Source organism: Anguilla rostrata, chromosome 7 (assembly GCF_018555375.3).
Source record: "Anguilla rostrata isolate EN2019 chromosome 7, ASM1855537v3, whole genome shotgun sequence".
In the NCBI taxonomy this organism is placed as follows: Eukaryota; Metazoa; Chordata; class Actinopteri; order Anguilliformes; family Anguillidae; genus Anguilla; species Anguilla rostrata.
Window position 1 is genome coordinate 19,888,052 of NC_057939.1, and position 14,795 is coordinate 19,902,846.

Below are 14,795 nucleotides of genomic sequence, written 5' to 3' on the forward strand. Positions count from 1 at the left end.
CAAAACTTTTCAAACACAGCAAAGGCAGAAGTACACTAGTATTGTGTATCATTTGCCACGTGCCTAAAATAGTGCACAAAATAATAGTGTAAACACAGGATACATAAAAATAAAAACATACAATTTTACACCGTGGGCATAATGTTAAACTCATCGCTGATTGGCCACTGTAGATTACAAAAAATATAACCTTTATTTACATGCCGTTTTTAAAACACAAGTATTGTTAATATAATGAATATCATAAATCCATTTAACCAGTCATAACTACTTAAGAATACTAAGCTTCCATTTGACAGTATTCTTCATCTTTGGAGGAATGAAGACCTCTGGATCTGGAGAGAAAGATAGACACACTGTGTTAATAAATACTGATAGGGGCATGGATCTGAGATTTACACCTTAGTCCAAATGTGGTGTTTATGCTGTGCATACCTTGCTGTATAGCTGTAGCTGGTCTCTGCTGTTGATATGATGCGGTGATGCTGTTCGCTGTGGAGTTAGGCCCTGTGATCTATAGAAGAGACAATAAGGAATAGTGTTATGCTTGGTTTAGTTCTCCCAGGGCGGTGGGGGTGTGGTGTTGGGATGGAGACTTACAGGGGCGTGGCTTTGAAGCCGGTCCTCCTGCCAGATCTCTGGGATGGCCGTCTCCATAATCCGCAGAGCTTCCCCGTAGTCCTGCTGTAGTTTCCCAGCCTGGGAGTCGAATCCGAACAACACCAGAGCCTTCAGCAGACCGTGTACCTCCTCTGCAGGGGCAGAGCCAGAAGCTGTGGTCACACAGGACCCACACTCCCAACCAACGCAGTGATCGACACACATTTACTGCCTACAATCCCTCAGGTTACAGACATGCGTCTCAAAAAAACTGAAATCTGGGCTTGTCCTGAAGGTGCTGGCGGGCCAAATCGGACGTGCGTGCGTGTGAGTGTGTGCATGTGCGCGCATGTGTCAGTGTGTGCATGTGCCATGTGTTTGCTTGTGCACTGCTCAGACCTTGCAACCCGTCTACATGGTGAATGATCTCGGCCAGGGCGTGCAGCAGGGCCACGTCCTCCAGGGGGCTGCCCTCCTTCAGGCTGTGCTTCTTTCGCTCCGCCTTCCTGCGGTTCTTGGACGACCTCCTGCAGAGAGCTGTCGTTTCAGTGCCCCCTCTCAACAGGGGTACAGCAATGCTCATGCTATCTGTGGTATTCTCCCACTCCTACACTGTGCGGCCAGCACTGATCCTAAAAGAACGCTTAGTCATCTAGCAACATTTCCTGATGATTTACCTATGGAGACGTGCACACAGGTGTTTGAAGACGAGTCTAGGGACTGTTCAGCCTATGGGAGAATGTCTGAATGTAATGGTAACAGCATCACAGAGAATGACGGATGAGGACTGAATGGGGTGGGAAGGGCCCGTCACTCACGAGGAGATCCGGGAGTTGCTGTGGGTGTATTTGGAGCTGGCGTTGGTGCCAGTCATCACACTGCTGGACTCAGAGAAGAGCTCGGCGTCTGGGCAGTCCGGGGCATCCTCGTCTGGGCGCACAACAGGAGGAGAGTTACAGCCATGTGTCTGTCTGACATGTCCAACTGCCCATATTATGTATTGTCTATACTACATCAGCACTGTCATCTCCGACAAAGGGACAGACCACAAGGCTAGACCATGGGTTGGACTACATACAGCGCACTGACCTGTTTTTTGTCTGTGCTTTGTTCATATATACTACATAGTATATACTCTGTGTGTGTTTCTAGTGCTACTTTTATACATGCAATAATGCTGCATGTCTTCAGTTACCCAAGAGCTCCAGTCTGGCCTTCTCTTTCAGCTCCCGGACTACACCCAGTCTGGTTTTGTGACGTACGAACAGTGTCCTCTGGGCTTCGAGGAACACAGACTGATTGTTGTATGCTGAAGAAAAAAGAAACAAATCAATAGGTCACAATTCTGGTGAGCTGGTGTGTGTGCATTGAATGTTATTCTCATATTCACAGTGGCTGATGCTAAGCACTTTTACCTTCCAGAAGTGCTGGCTTCAGGTTGGTTTCAATGATGTCCTGTCTGTTGTACAAGTAAATCTACATATGAAAGAATAGAGAACTGCAGTGAGCAGATCACCTTCATGATCTCTTTGTGTACCCTGACTGGCTGTGGTGATTAAGAACCTTGGGCACAGTGCATTAGCGACCATCTGGATATAGCGCAGCAGTGGAATTCGGCTCACCAGTCTGAGGGTCTCCTCCCAGGCTGCACCTGTGATCAGGGCGGATATGGCCTCCTCACAGTCCTGCAACACAGCACCACATGGCACTCAGAACACCTGCCTAACCTAACGCCAACCAGTCCACCAACGAAAAGGACCCTCCTGCATGAGGTGGTGGAATTGGACTGGGTCATTTAGAGCTTGGTATGTGGTGGTGGAAGTGGAGTGGGTTATTGACAGAGCTTGGTATGTGGGGGTGGAGGTGGACTGGGTCATTCACAGAACCTGCTATGTGGTGGAGGAAGTAGAATGGGTTATTCATAGTGAGCATCAGACCCGTGTCAAATATGTATTTGTTTAGGATTCAAATACTTTTCTACACTTTACTGATCTTGTCTGGTGTATTGGAATCATTACCAATGAAATACTCTCAAGAAGTGCAAACCCTGCCTTCTGGTCATATTGGCAGGCTCAATTACACCAGGCAAGATCAATAGAGCACAGAAAAGTATTTGAATCCAAAACAAATATGTATTTGACCCAGGTCTGGTGAGCATTCCATTTAGAATGCACGATACCTTTGCATACTGCTCCAGCAGTAGGGCTGCTTCCGTGTATCTTCTGAGCTCCATCAACTTCCCTGGAACAACAAACAGAGGGGTGAAAATGTAAGCTCATGGTCACAGTTTAGGAAAAGAACTCCTCTCAGTCTGCTTTAACGTGGTATTCTATGGGTGACCTCTTTGTCATCCAGTTTAGAGTTTCAACAGGAGGGCTGTGGCACAAACTGCTGCCTTGACTTAATTACAAGTCTGTCTGGGTGCAGCCTGACAGTCACCTTTACAATCAGTCACACTCCAATTTTAATTTTGGAAGCTGAAAACACCAGTAGTCTTTATTGCTCCTACTACCTTAATGGTAGTTCGGGCAGTTCTTATAGAGATGTTCCCACATAATTCACTATAAATGCCACTACAGGTGAGACAGTATGTACTTTACACATAAGGCATCTGCTTATCAGGCATCATACCCGCCAGGTCTCGGGCGAGCAGGGCCAGCTGGTCGGGGGGCAGGGGGATCTGGGCGGCCACACAGAGGGCGTGCCGCCAGCTGCTGCAGCTGACGAAGGCCTGGAGGGCACGGGGCGTCTCTCCACATCGCCACAGCAACATCCCTGCCTGCTCTGCCTGCTGCTGTTCCACTAGGTGCTCCGCATACGCGCAGCTCAGGGCCTGGACACAGAGGGGTCAGAGGTCAGCACTATGGCAACATCAGTGATTACATCAGTGATTAGCATTACAGGGCTTTTAGGGCACTATGAATCTCAGACAGAATGCTTTATAAACCGACACCCCTAGTCTCTGACGTGCGAAATAATAAGAGGATTAAATAATGTTGGGGGGTCTGGAATGCGGCAATAGCCTGTGTGTACTGATGAATCTGGCCTACCTTGTACTGTGGGCTATCTGACGGGTAGAGACGAAGGGCCTCGCTGTAGAGCCGCTGGTCCTTCACCAGGTTCAAACACTCTGTGAAGTGCTCTTCTCCTACATTTATTAAAGCACATCAAACGCATGTCTGAGATAAACCCAGCCACTTTTTCAGACAGGCTACTGACAGTTTAGAGCAGGGGACCTCAATTTTATCCAGAAAGGGCCGGTGTGGGTGCAGGCTTTTGTTCCAACCAAGCAGTAACACACCTGATTCTACTAATCAACCCCTTGGAATCTTTGCTAAGCACCTTGATTTGTAGAATCAGGTGTGTAACTGCCCAGTTGGAACAAAAGCCTGCACCCACACCAGCCCTTTCTGGATAAGTTCGAGGACCCCTGGTTTAGAGTAATACTCTATACATATAATATACTCACATTTTGCTCAACTAACCAGGGTGTACTACATTACTCTTCTCAGAACAGTATAGATTTCTTAACAGCATCTTGCTGTAGTACCCCAGAAATAATGAAGAGCATTATTTGGAATTGATAAAATCCTCACCACACTTGCTGAGATAATGCAAAGCCTTTTTGTATCTCTTTAGGTGCTTATCAATGGTGTACCGCTGGTAGTTGGGCTCCATCTTCTTCAGGGCATTCAGGAAAGGCAGATACTCTTTTGGGTCCTAGGGATGCAGGACCATAAGCAAGTTAGAAAACAACCAGAACCATAAAATAACAGTATAACAGGTGCTGACTTTTCTGAATTTGAATACCCAGCACACTCTAGTGAGCACTACTTCTTATTGCAGGAACCTCTCAATACAGCAAGGTGTACATTCTCCAACTGCATCCAGAAAGAAAGAGAAGAAAAGGTGCTGAGGGCAGAATGGACCATCACCCACCTTTTGAGACTTCTCAGCCACCATGAGAACAAGGTCAAAGTCGTAAGTGCCAAGTGAGTGTTCATAGAGCTCATTCACGTTGACCAGGAATAGAAGGTACTTCAGGGCCTCTTCTGCACTCACAGAGTTCTCTGCATTTGGAGGGTTCACTGTACACACAAGCACACACACACATTACACACGTTACATAGTCTTGCTATCAACACAGAACTTCTCTTATGGCTTTCATTTCTTAAAGGCAGCCACCTTTACCTCGAAGCTCATGAACTTTCTGTAAAGCTATTTCTAGTTCTGGAGTGGTCTTCTTCACATGTGAAGTCAAAATAGACAGACAGTACCTTGGCAAAAGTAAAAAAGAACACATGGATCAAAGTAATGAATTCTCTACACTTTAAATCCACAGTTTATGAATAATAAGGTAAGATTCATTCAGTGTAGGATACTAACTTGTGAGGGTCTTCAGATTCCATAGTGGACCTGAGAGCATCACATACAATGTCAACTTTATTCCCAGAACACCCCGGCCCAGCCTGGGCAGCGGTATTAGATGGACATGGGTACATTGTCTTGGTAGTGTCCTCCTCCCTGAATTTGGGAAACACACAATTTTAATAATATAGTCACTAACATACAAACCACACCCTTTGCCTTTGTAAGAAGGGCAATAATATTGATCGTAAATTTATTTTTGATACACAAGGAATCTTAGTTCATTTACACCTGTCTCTGGTGGGACCAAAACTATTTCTTTACGTGAAGAGAAGTGAAATATTATTACTTGAGCTCTGTCAGGAACAAGTTGATGGAACTGACAGAGTCAATCTGTGTGAGGAACGTCTGAACACTCTTCAAAAACACCTGACAATGAAAAGGTAAGGAGGACACAATCACCCGAGAGCCCACACTGAAGATTAAAAGGATTCATGAATGATATCACAGCTAAAGCACAGTGAAACAGGTGAGTACTGACACACACATACCTTGGGATTGTGGTCATAGATGAGGTTGAGGTTAATTCTCAGCTTCCTCATGCACTCAAAGGCATCTTTGAACTTAAGACTACAAGGGAGTAACAGGTATCACTCAATTCCAATGGGCCAATGATATGAACTTTGTATTATGATGTAATTATGGGTGTGACATTTTGTAAAAGTGTCCAAAAGCTCACCTGTCCAGCCACTTCCTGACCTGTGCAAGGACCAGTGCTCGATGGTGGATAGTCTCCAAGTTCCCTCGAGGCATCTATAAAGTGCACCATTACGTGAAAGATGTAACTCACATTCTCTGGTAAGCTCTTGAGTTTCTAAATTCCCATTCTATGATCTGTGGTCATGCACTGAATGTTTAATCAACATCCTCAACTTTGTAGAAATAAGTGTAAGCAATGAGCCCTTTCACCTCTGGCCATAAGAGCAATCTTAAATGTGTCAGTCTCTCAGTCACACTAGTTTGTCTTGTTTTAGAAAATTTAATGTTTAGGTGAAACGCCATATGAAGGCAAAGGTTCCTAATAGGATGTTTGGTTGAGAGATTTGTGTGCCCAAAGAAGAAATAAGAGACTTGGCGCCAGGAGGCTGAATGATTGACAGCTGACCTGTAGGATGAGCCGTGTGTCCTGGGGGACCACGGTGACGATGCGGGAGCCCCTCTCTACCCTCCGCAGCGTCTCGTCATTCTGCCCACCGTCTGAAACAAGAGCTGCCTGCAGTCCTGAGGAATGGATTAGGAGAGTATAAAGATCAGGACTGCTTGGGTGTGCAGCTAGCTCTGTCTGGGCTCTAATGTTGAATGTTCTAAGGTTTTCTCTACTGATCAGACAAAAAGTGAGTAGGTCTGAGGTCTTATTACAGTCCCCAAGATGCAACATGTACAGAATATGGATGCGAGCAGGCATGTACCCCATTGTTCCAATCTATAATCAAAATTTACTAATATTAAAATTAACCTTAATTAATTTTAATACTTTTATTTTTAATATTTCTCACTTACGGGGAACAAAATTAACTGCAGAAAATCGGTTTGTTTTTCAATAAAACACAGAATTGTTTGTCTGGACCCATACTTTGCTGGTATGTTTAACCAAGTACTTTCCCTGTCTTAACCACCCATTGGTACCGTTTAAAGAAGTCCATCAGACAACACCATTACCTTTCACTGTGAGCGTGCTCAGACTGAGGCACCTGCACGTATGCGAGTGAGTGGTCAGCAGGAGAAAGGTATCATACACCACAAAGGAGGAGATGTTGGAAGCAATCTGCAGGGAAGAGGCACAATGAATGGCAGTCTCACAAGTCAACCTCCACAGTGCAGCCAATCAGCAATCACCCAATCTATACAGAACATTCCAGAACTCAGTAATGTTGTTCGCTGCCACAATGCCTGAATTATGTCTTGGGAAAGAGTTGTTACAGACACACAGGAGAAATGTTTGATCATCAGAGTCTTAGGCTATGAGAGCTGACTTGAAAGCACAGTTATGGTAAGAATACAGAAAGTCGCCAGGGAATATACCTCTGTGTCACCCACGAAGAAGCGAGATCTGTCTGTGAGGCCAAACAAATGTTCCTGTTGAAACACAGAAAGCACATGAAGCTAGGCTTGAGAAAACAATAAATCTAGAATTTTCTCCACAGAGATCATGAGGTCATGATACATATCATGCAGTAACTCTATTGTAATTTATAATGCCCGTCTCCATAGTTTCAATGCCGTGTTGTTTTCCCACTTCATGCCCATACATGGTTAATGCAGAACTAAGGTTGTGCCATTTGCATACCTCCCCAGCAACAGTACCCAGGGCAGTCTGCACACAGGGCAGGGGGAAGTGAACTGCGCTGCCACTGGAGTTATGCCATTCCACCACCGCGGGCTCAGAGGAGTCTGTGGACACAACACACTCTTACACATGCACAAACACACACAAAGACACAAGCGCACATACGCACACACAGGACCTGGCACTTCATAGTTCAGCTGTGCGCCCCACAGGTCCTGCTGCAGGTGGACGAGGGCCCAGGAATGAATCTGTGCACCAGCACACAAACACACATACACACACACAGACACACAGACACACACACAGAGCCACTCGCCCTGTCCTAGTGCCCACTCTGTATCACATCAGAGAATCACTGACCCCACAAGAACCTCCGGATCTGCCCGTCCTCCAGCTGCAGGGCCACCGTGCCAGTCCTGGAGCTGTGGCACATGCTCATCACATGACCTTCCACCTGGACACATGACCTGGGGATGCCAACAAAAAGGTGACTTTCTTCAGTGTGTGAGGGCTGTTGGGAGGCCTGTCCAGCTAAAGCACTTCCTCTCAGTCTCATCATGCTAATCTTCACTCCCCTGAACGAAAGACCTTATAGTGATGGAACAAGCCTACAAACATGACTGGACATTCCAAATGAAGAAGAAAACAAATAATAGGGGGAACAACAAGCTGTTAAAAAGGAAATAATATGAAATGGCATGACACCGAATCATAGGAACGGTGTTACTATGTACAAATGCACATTGATTTCACAGAAGCAAGTCTATATAACGGCATGAAAATATAATGAGCCCTATGATATGCCCATAGCCCTGCTGTATGGTCATGTTTTTCAAGTACTTTATTGTTAGAGTCCTTGCATGGCGTGTCTGAACATGAAGTACCTGATCTCCAGTCTGTGCTCAGGGCTATGGGTCCCTGAGGGTCCCATTATAAGTAGGTGGGACTGTGACGGCCGTTCTCCACACCCCACTGCCAGGAAGGTGTCATCCTTCAACCAGAGGAGCAAGCGAAGCGCCAGGGGCTCTTCCTGATCCATCTCAATGCTGCACCACAAAAAGATAAACACCCAAAATATGAAATTCAACCACCACGTTCCCTCACAAACAAAATCAGGAACAATGCCCACGGGATTCACAATCAGAACAAAGTAAACCTGTAGGTCTTCTTCAGCTCTGGGTTCTGTGCAATGACTCTGAATCCAGCAGGTCCAACTGCAGGATCACTCTGGTTTCCCATCTCTACAAAAATTCACACACACACACACACACACAAATACACTCATTGTCACAGGGAAGGGAGGAGAATGCCTTTCATTCAAAGAATTCTCACCAGGTATTTCGTTTTCACAGTACTTACCTTTTCCATAAACAAAGACACGCCCATCTGCTGTGAGTACTGCCAGGTCATTGGTCCTCTTGGGCTCAGGGTGAAAGGTCACCTGATTGACAGCAGCAGGCAGCTGGAGCTCATAGGCACACATTGGCGGGGGAACCACGCACTGGCGGAACGTTGTGACCAGAACCTTGTCTGCAATTCATCAAAATTCCTGTTCAGCATCTATGATAATCATCCAATTCTCATATTAAGTAAACTTACACCTAACCACATGTTCAAAAAATGCATCAACCCACTGATATAGTGATCACGTTAACACAGGATTTTACAACCACATTTTTTATGCCTGCTGTGGAAATATTACCAATGTGGTTATTAAAGCTACTGTATTTTAAGTTCATGGGTTGTTTGTCAGTACAGATATCGTAAGTAAAAAATCTTTACAAAAAGTCTCAAAAAATCATTGGCCATTTAAAGTTGTATAGCCAATGATATTCTGCCTACGCAAAGTTTATATGAGGCCTGTGCTCTCCTTGTTGTGTACTTAGCCTCGCTGTAATATTGATTTAAAAAAGAAAAAAGTATTTACATGATGGTGTTTTTTGTACCGCCACAAAGTAGTGAAGATGGAATAGTTTGGACAATGTACAAATTGCCTTAGGAATACGATAATGCTGTAGGATAGCTCCAAGGAAGCATAGCACATAAATGTATTCCGAAAAACCTATTTAGTCAGCCCACCCACTTTTTCACAGGCCTGGACAAAAATGTATTTATCCCTACAATGCTTTAGTTTGCTCAACATGAGAACATTAAAATGAAAATTACTCATATTAAAAAAAATATATTATTAGCCAATGTGGCAAAAATTAGGTTAGATCAGAAGGCCAAAACATTATTTGTAGTTTGTTTGATCCTGCATCTATTTCAAGTGCTATAATAAAATTATGAATGACCAACATTTGCGGTATTTTGAGTTGGCATATTATAGCAAAAATATATCTAAATGCAAGTAAATTGGTGTAAAACGCCAAGTTTGAAATGTCCTGTGTTGCAAAGACACACCATTCCATGGGCTAGCGCGACGACTGCTGACAGGTGACGAAGTGAAGTGACAAAAGGCACAAAAACCAGACTGAGGCATTGTGAAGCAACAAATTCTTTGAACAAATTCAATTCACTGTGAAATGACTGCAGAAATGGATAGGCAAGTTATGCAAACTGAACGAGACCCTTGAGTTGCTACTGATTCTGACCTCCATCAATCACAGCAACGTTGCCTTTGTCATGGTCGTCGTCCCCCAGGCTGCGCTCAGTGCTCCAGCCCCAGTCATAGGTGAGGCTGGTCCAGCCGCGGGTCAGCAGGTGCAGGCGGTGGGGCAGCTCAGGGTCCCAGCACATACAGGCTGGGGCCCTCGCCAGGGTTTTCCCAAAGTGCAGGCTCTGCTTCATGTACCAGTGGTAGTTCCCCACTGTCCATAACTGAACTGTCAACACACAGGCACCAACCCCGGGGGTCACAGTTGTCTTTAAATCCTCTCTGGTGCCTGAGACCTCAAAAACCATGGTAATATTATGAATGAAATACATTAATTAATGCTTTATATATCTATACAATCTTAATAAAAGCAATAAAGTGTTAAAGTCCGATTTGGAAGTATTCTCAAACTACATTAATTTCACTGCATAACAATCTACAAGCATGATTTAATTTTTTATTTTTAAACTGTAAATCTTATCTAAAACTGGAGTGTACAGTAGTGGAGTTGCTGAAAACCCTGATAATCTAATCCCAGGACGAGAGAGTAACCGGTCTCACTGTATGTGCTGAGCTGTCCATCTTCCCCAGGGCTCATGTCTTCTAGCCACACAGCCAGCACAGTTGAGTCACTGTTCCACAGCAGCTCCTTCACCTGACACAAAGCAGAGACAGGCAGCCAATCACAATCAGGTCCCTTATGACATCATGCATAGCAGGAATGCTACACATAGCTCTGGGTAGATAACAGATAACACCAAGCAGAATCCTCTCAGCACTGCATTACCTTGACCTGCTCCTTGCCAAAAGGCAGAGTGAAATCTCCGTGCAGTAGACCGTTCCTCTCCATGAAAACCACGCTATGCTTGTTCGGGTGCCGCTGCGTGGATGCAATCAGGCTCCCTGAAGGTCTAAAACAGAAGCACTTCCTGGTTCAGATTCAGAGCACTAAAAGAGTTTAAAGTCTGATGTCATCCACTCATATCTGGCACTACCAATGTGAGGTGAAAACCTTACTTCCAGCACAGTGACTGTTCCAGACCGTTGATGGCTTCGCTTGTGGACTGCAGAACACACTCCCGGTTCCACACTCTTACCTTCCTGGCACCTGAAACAAAATTAATCTTTAGCCCATTTCAGCACCATTACATTATACAAATTTTTTATCCTGCGTTTTAAAACACGTCCCTGCCCTGCAAATTCCTTAAAGAGTGAGGTCCTGTAAAAAGGTCCAAAAACACACCTGTCCGTGGGCACACAGCACTCACAGCAAAGAGCTGCCCGTCCCCTCTCCACGAGATTCGGGGCCTCCGATCATCCCACGGTACAGCGGGCTGGATCTCCTGTCACAGAAAGAGAGAGCAATGTACACTAACCCTTCAGCAGCGCATCAGAGAGACAAACTAAGACAAGAACACAGAAAGACCACGAGCAATCCCTTCATGAAACACAATATGCCTCAATGCAAAAAAACTGTAGTGAACAGTGAAATGAGTCATTCCATGAATATGACTGCAGTGAAATGACAGCCGACTAATTTGATCTTATAAACATCATCTGGGCGCATTACACTGGTGCAAACCAAGCAGCCCTTTAATAGATGGAGAAGATTTCTGTAAGGTGAAGGCTTACCACTATTTTACGCTGGGCAGCCTGCTTGCCCTCTGAACCGTGGAACTGAGTCTCCTTCTTCCCCCAGCCCACAGTGATAAACTTGCCTGACAGAAGAATGCAACACTTAGTCTGATGGAAATTAAACGGGTCAAATGTGAATCGCTCTTTCAGAAGGGAAAACCAGCGCTGATGGTGGATTCTCCGTTGTCTACCACTGTATGTCTGCTCATCAGAGTCTACATGACGCACCTTCACCAAAATCATCCTGGTGGATCTCAACCTCAGTTATGGGTTCGAAGTCCTTGGTCATCATGATAATGGTCTCCTGACCTACAGGTCCAAAGAGAGCTCAACCTTACCAAATACCACAGTAATAACTCATTTACATTACACACAAAAAACAGCTACCACAAACAGATTATAAAAAGTGTTTAAAGGAAAGCAATTTCTTTCAACAGAAAAAAGAATAAAAAACATAATGGCCAAACACAGCAACAACAAGGCTGTTCTCACTACTGAGCATTTAAGTAAGGTGCTGCAGTACTTGGTTACCGATGCTGACCTGTTGTGAGGGTGACCAGCTCCTGATCAGGACTCCAGCTCATTCCAGTCAGCCCACTGTCCACACTGCCCACACACTCCAGCTGAAAGATACACAAAACGTGCAGAGACTTCCATCGGATACATTTCCTTTTCTATACAAAAACCACATCAGGAAACACACCAAGTATTTTCTAACTGTTTACAAATTTTAACAGTATGTCTCTGGATACCTGGCTGGAGTTAAGATTATAGAGGATGACATCTCCGCTGGCTGTGGCCACACACACGGACTCCTGGTCCGGTAGATCCTGGATTCCGACAACGGTTCCGCTGCCATCCTCGGGAAGATAGTTCTCAGCTGTCAGAGACACTTCACTCACTACCTACAGGAGGGAGCACAGATTCATCTATACGTGTTTCACTGATTAGGGTACCCAAGATCACATAGCGATACCTACGGTGGCTTTGAAGTGTAAAACGCAAAAACAAAAACTTTCGGCCCTGAGGTGCAGATGCAACATACAAAAACAAAAAGGAGTGGTCCTGAGGTGCAGATGCAACATACAAAAACAAAAACATGCAGCCCTGAAGTGCAAAACACAAATACAAAAAGAAAATGCAAAAACAAAACTTTCAGCCCTGGAGTGCAAATGCAACATACAAAAACAAAAAGGAACAGCCCTGAGGTGCAAAACTGAAACATACAAAAACTAGCAGCTCTGAGGTGCAGATGCAACATGCAAAAACAAAAACTAGTAGCCCCGAAGTGCACTGTTGCACTTCGGGGCTACAAGTTTTTGTTTTTGTATGTTGCATCTGCACCTCAGGGCTGCTTGTTGTTGTATGTTTCAGTTTTGCACTTTGGGGCTACTAGTTTTTGTTTTTGTATGTTTCATCTGCACCTCAGGGATGCTCGTTTTTGTATGTTTGTGTTTTGCACCTCAGGGCTGCTCCTTTTTGTTTTTGCATTTTCTTTTTGTATTTGTGTTTTGCACTTCAGGGCTGCACGTTTTTGTTTTTGTATGTTGCATATGCACCTCAGGACGACTCCTTTTTGTTTTTGTATGTTGCATCTGCACCTCAGGGCCGAAAGTTTTTGTTTTTGCGTTTTCTTTTTGTTTTTGTGTTTTGCACTTCAGAGCCACCGCACGATACAGTGGACCCACCAAACATAATTCGAAATGTGTTGTCAAATAAGGCCAACCTTTTCTCAACTCATACTAGCCACCCGTTGTAATGGGGGACGCATATGTAACGATATACCGACCTGACCAGCTCTGGGATCAAGTTCTGTGATGCCGTATTCGGAGGCCACCAGGATGGTGCCTGTGTCGGTCCGCACCGAGAAAAACTGAGGACTGCCCGGGCTCTGCAGTTCTGCACAGCGCTGGCACTTCAGCAGCTTCAGATTCCGCATCGCACCTATGAAAGTACACTGCCCATGACACAGCTAGCTAGCTACACACACTTTTTTCATAATGCCATTCTGCTCATTAACCGCTTAGCATGGCAACCACATGCTATTGGAGATCGTTTTTTCTCATGTGTTTGCCAACTAGCTGAACGTGATTTAGCTAGCTAGCTAGCAAGGGAGAACGATCTTGTTTGAAGAAAACTTGGCTAGCTAACGTTAGGTAGAAGAACACAATTAGCTTGATAAGCTGCCAGCAATTTCCAGAAACGTGTCATTGTCATTGGCAAGAATGTATTTACATATAACTAACTACCTAGAGTCAAATAACTACACGTGCTGTATAATAACAAAGCAACCATTACTGATAGCTGTGTTAGCTACCTAGTCAGCCACGCAGCATGTTAATTATCCACATTCAATCAACAGACACCCTGTGATTGACTGAACGCAAACTACACGTGAATGCGATTTTTCTTGAATAATACAGCTTTTTTATTTATTTATTTATTTTACCTTAACACGCAACACAGTCCTCCCGAACGTAGCAACTGATTTCAGAAATACAAAAGCTACAACTAGCACGCTGTCAACCTCTTCAACTTTGAACCTAACCTCTCCTTGTGTCCCGGTAATTGCGGAGCGGTGCGACGGCTTCCTCGTCCGGCAAGGAGGCGAACTGCAAGCGAAGTTTCAGTGCTGTCAGTTAACTGGAAGAAACAGGGTTGAGAGTGGAGACAGTATACTAATAACCATACTAATGTTTAGATTTAACTAGTTCTGTCTTGCAGATATTTAAACCTTGGTTTGACACAGGGCATCGGCCCGGCTATGTAAAGCACAGCAACTTTCAGTTGCAATATAAATTTTATTTTATGGCATCCAGCCCTTCCAGGGGTAAGATCACAAATATGTGATTAGAATGTTCTTAACTGAACATTCTAATTCTGATGTAACAATCACTACTGGTAATTTAAAGCAATAAAGTTTGGCTTAAAAACACTGTCGTAGAATTTTGGAAGGAAAAAACATTCCAAAAAAACCCTAACCCTAACCCTAACCCTTCTCTTCAAAGGGTTATATTCTAAATAATAACTGCGTGCGCAAGGTTCGACTAATTCATCAAATTTAATTTGAATTTAACTTGTGATGAGGAAGAATCAGTTAGCCTGTTGAGAAAATAAAGTAACACTAAACATGCATATTAACATACGCTCTATGACTAGGCTAGGCAAATGTTATGTTGGGTGGACACTTCTGGCGTGTGACAAAAACATAAAACAAATAACACGCTAAAAAAGAAACATTTTAAATCT

The 14,795-nt window shown here is 44.4% G+C and overlaps 1 protein-coding gene across 2 annotated transcripts; it reads right to left on the reverse strand.

The window, feature by feature from the left end:
* Positions 1 to 170: 170 nt before the first annotated feature.
* Positions 171 to 14,152, reverse strand: elp1 (elongator acetyltransferase complex subunit 1). 2 transcript variants are annotated; one of them, XM_064343533.1, is made up of 37 exons: positions 13,996 to 14,152; positions 13,336 to 13,490; positions 12,299 to 12,451; positions 12,088 to 12,169; positions 11,775 to 11,855; positions 11,544 to 11,629; positions 11,155 to 11,254; positions 10,929 to 11,019; positions 10,699 to 10,822; positions 10,473 to 10,566; positions 9,910 to 10,140; positions 8,675 to 8,845; positions 8,472 to 8,556; positions 8,200 to 8,361; positions 7,676 to 7,782; positions 7,316 to 7,419; positions 7,051 to 7,104; positions 6,688 to 6,793; positions 6,134 to 6,249; positions 5,708 to 5,781; positions 5,520 to 5,598; positions 5,318 to 5,397; positions 4,987 to 5,124; positions 4,792 to 4,877; positions 4,540 to 4,688; positions 4,197 to 4,320; positions 3,651 to 3,748; positions 3,232 to 3,433; positions 2,780 to 2,841; positions 2,223 to 2,285; positions 2,016 to 2,076; positions 1,796 to 1,909; positions 1,419 to 1,530; positions 1,000 to 1,127; positions 601 to 752; positions 436 to 514; positions 171 to 335 (listed from the first exon to the last, which is right to left on the reverse strand). In XM_064343533.1, exons 2-37 carry the CDS (start codon positions 13,483 to 13,485, stop codon positions 268 to 270), a joined length of 3,966 nt encoding a protein of 1,321 aa, XP_064199603.1. In that variant the 5' UTR covers positions 13,486 to 13,490; positions 13,996 to 14,152; the 3' UTR covers positions 171 to 267. The 2 variants fall into 2 exon arrangements, with proteins under 2 accessions (XP_064199603.1, XP_064199604.1); XM_064343534.1 differs by having other exon boundaries at positions 13,336 to 13,503; positions 13,996 to 14,123.
* Positions 14,153 to 14,795: the final 643 nt, after the last annotated feature.

What these genes read in the sequence shown, in the direction of transcription:
- elp1 (XM_064343533.1), bottom strand. Translation starts at nt 13,485, where the DNA reads ATGCGGAATCTGAAGCTGCTGAAGTGCCAGCGCTGTGCAGAACTGCAG. An exon ending in GTCAGGAAGTGGCTGGACAG is followed by an intron (nt 5,599 to 5,707) that starts GTGAGCTTTTGG and finishes ACTCCCTTGTAG; the next exon opens with TCTTAAGTTCAAAGATGCCT. An exon ending in GAAGCCAGCACTTCTGGAAG is followed by an intron (nt 1,910 to 2,015) that starts GTAAAAGTGCTT and finishes TTTTTTCTTCAG; the next exon opens with CATACAACAATCAGTCTGTG.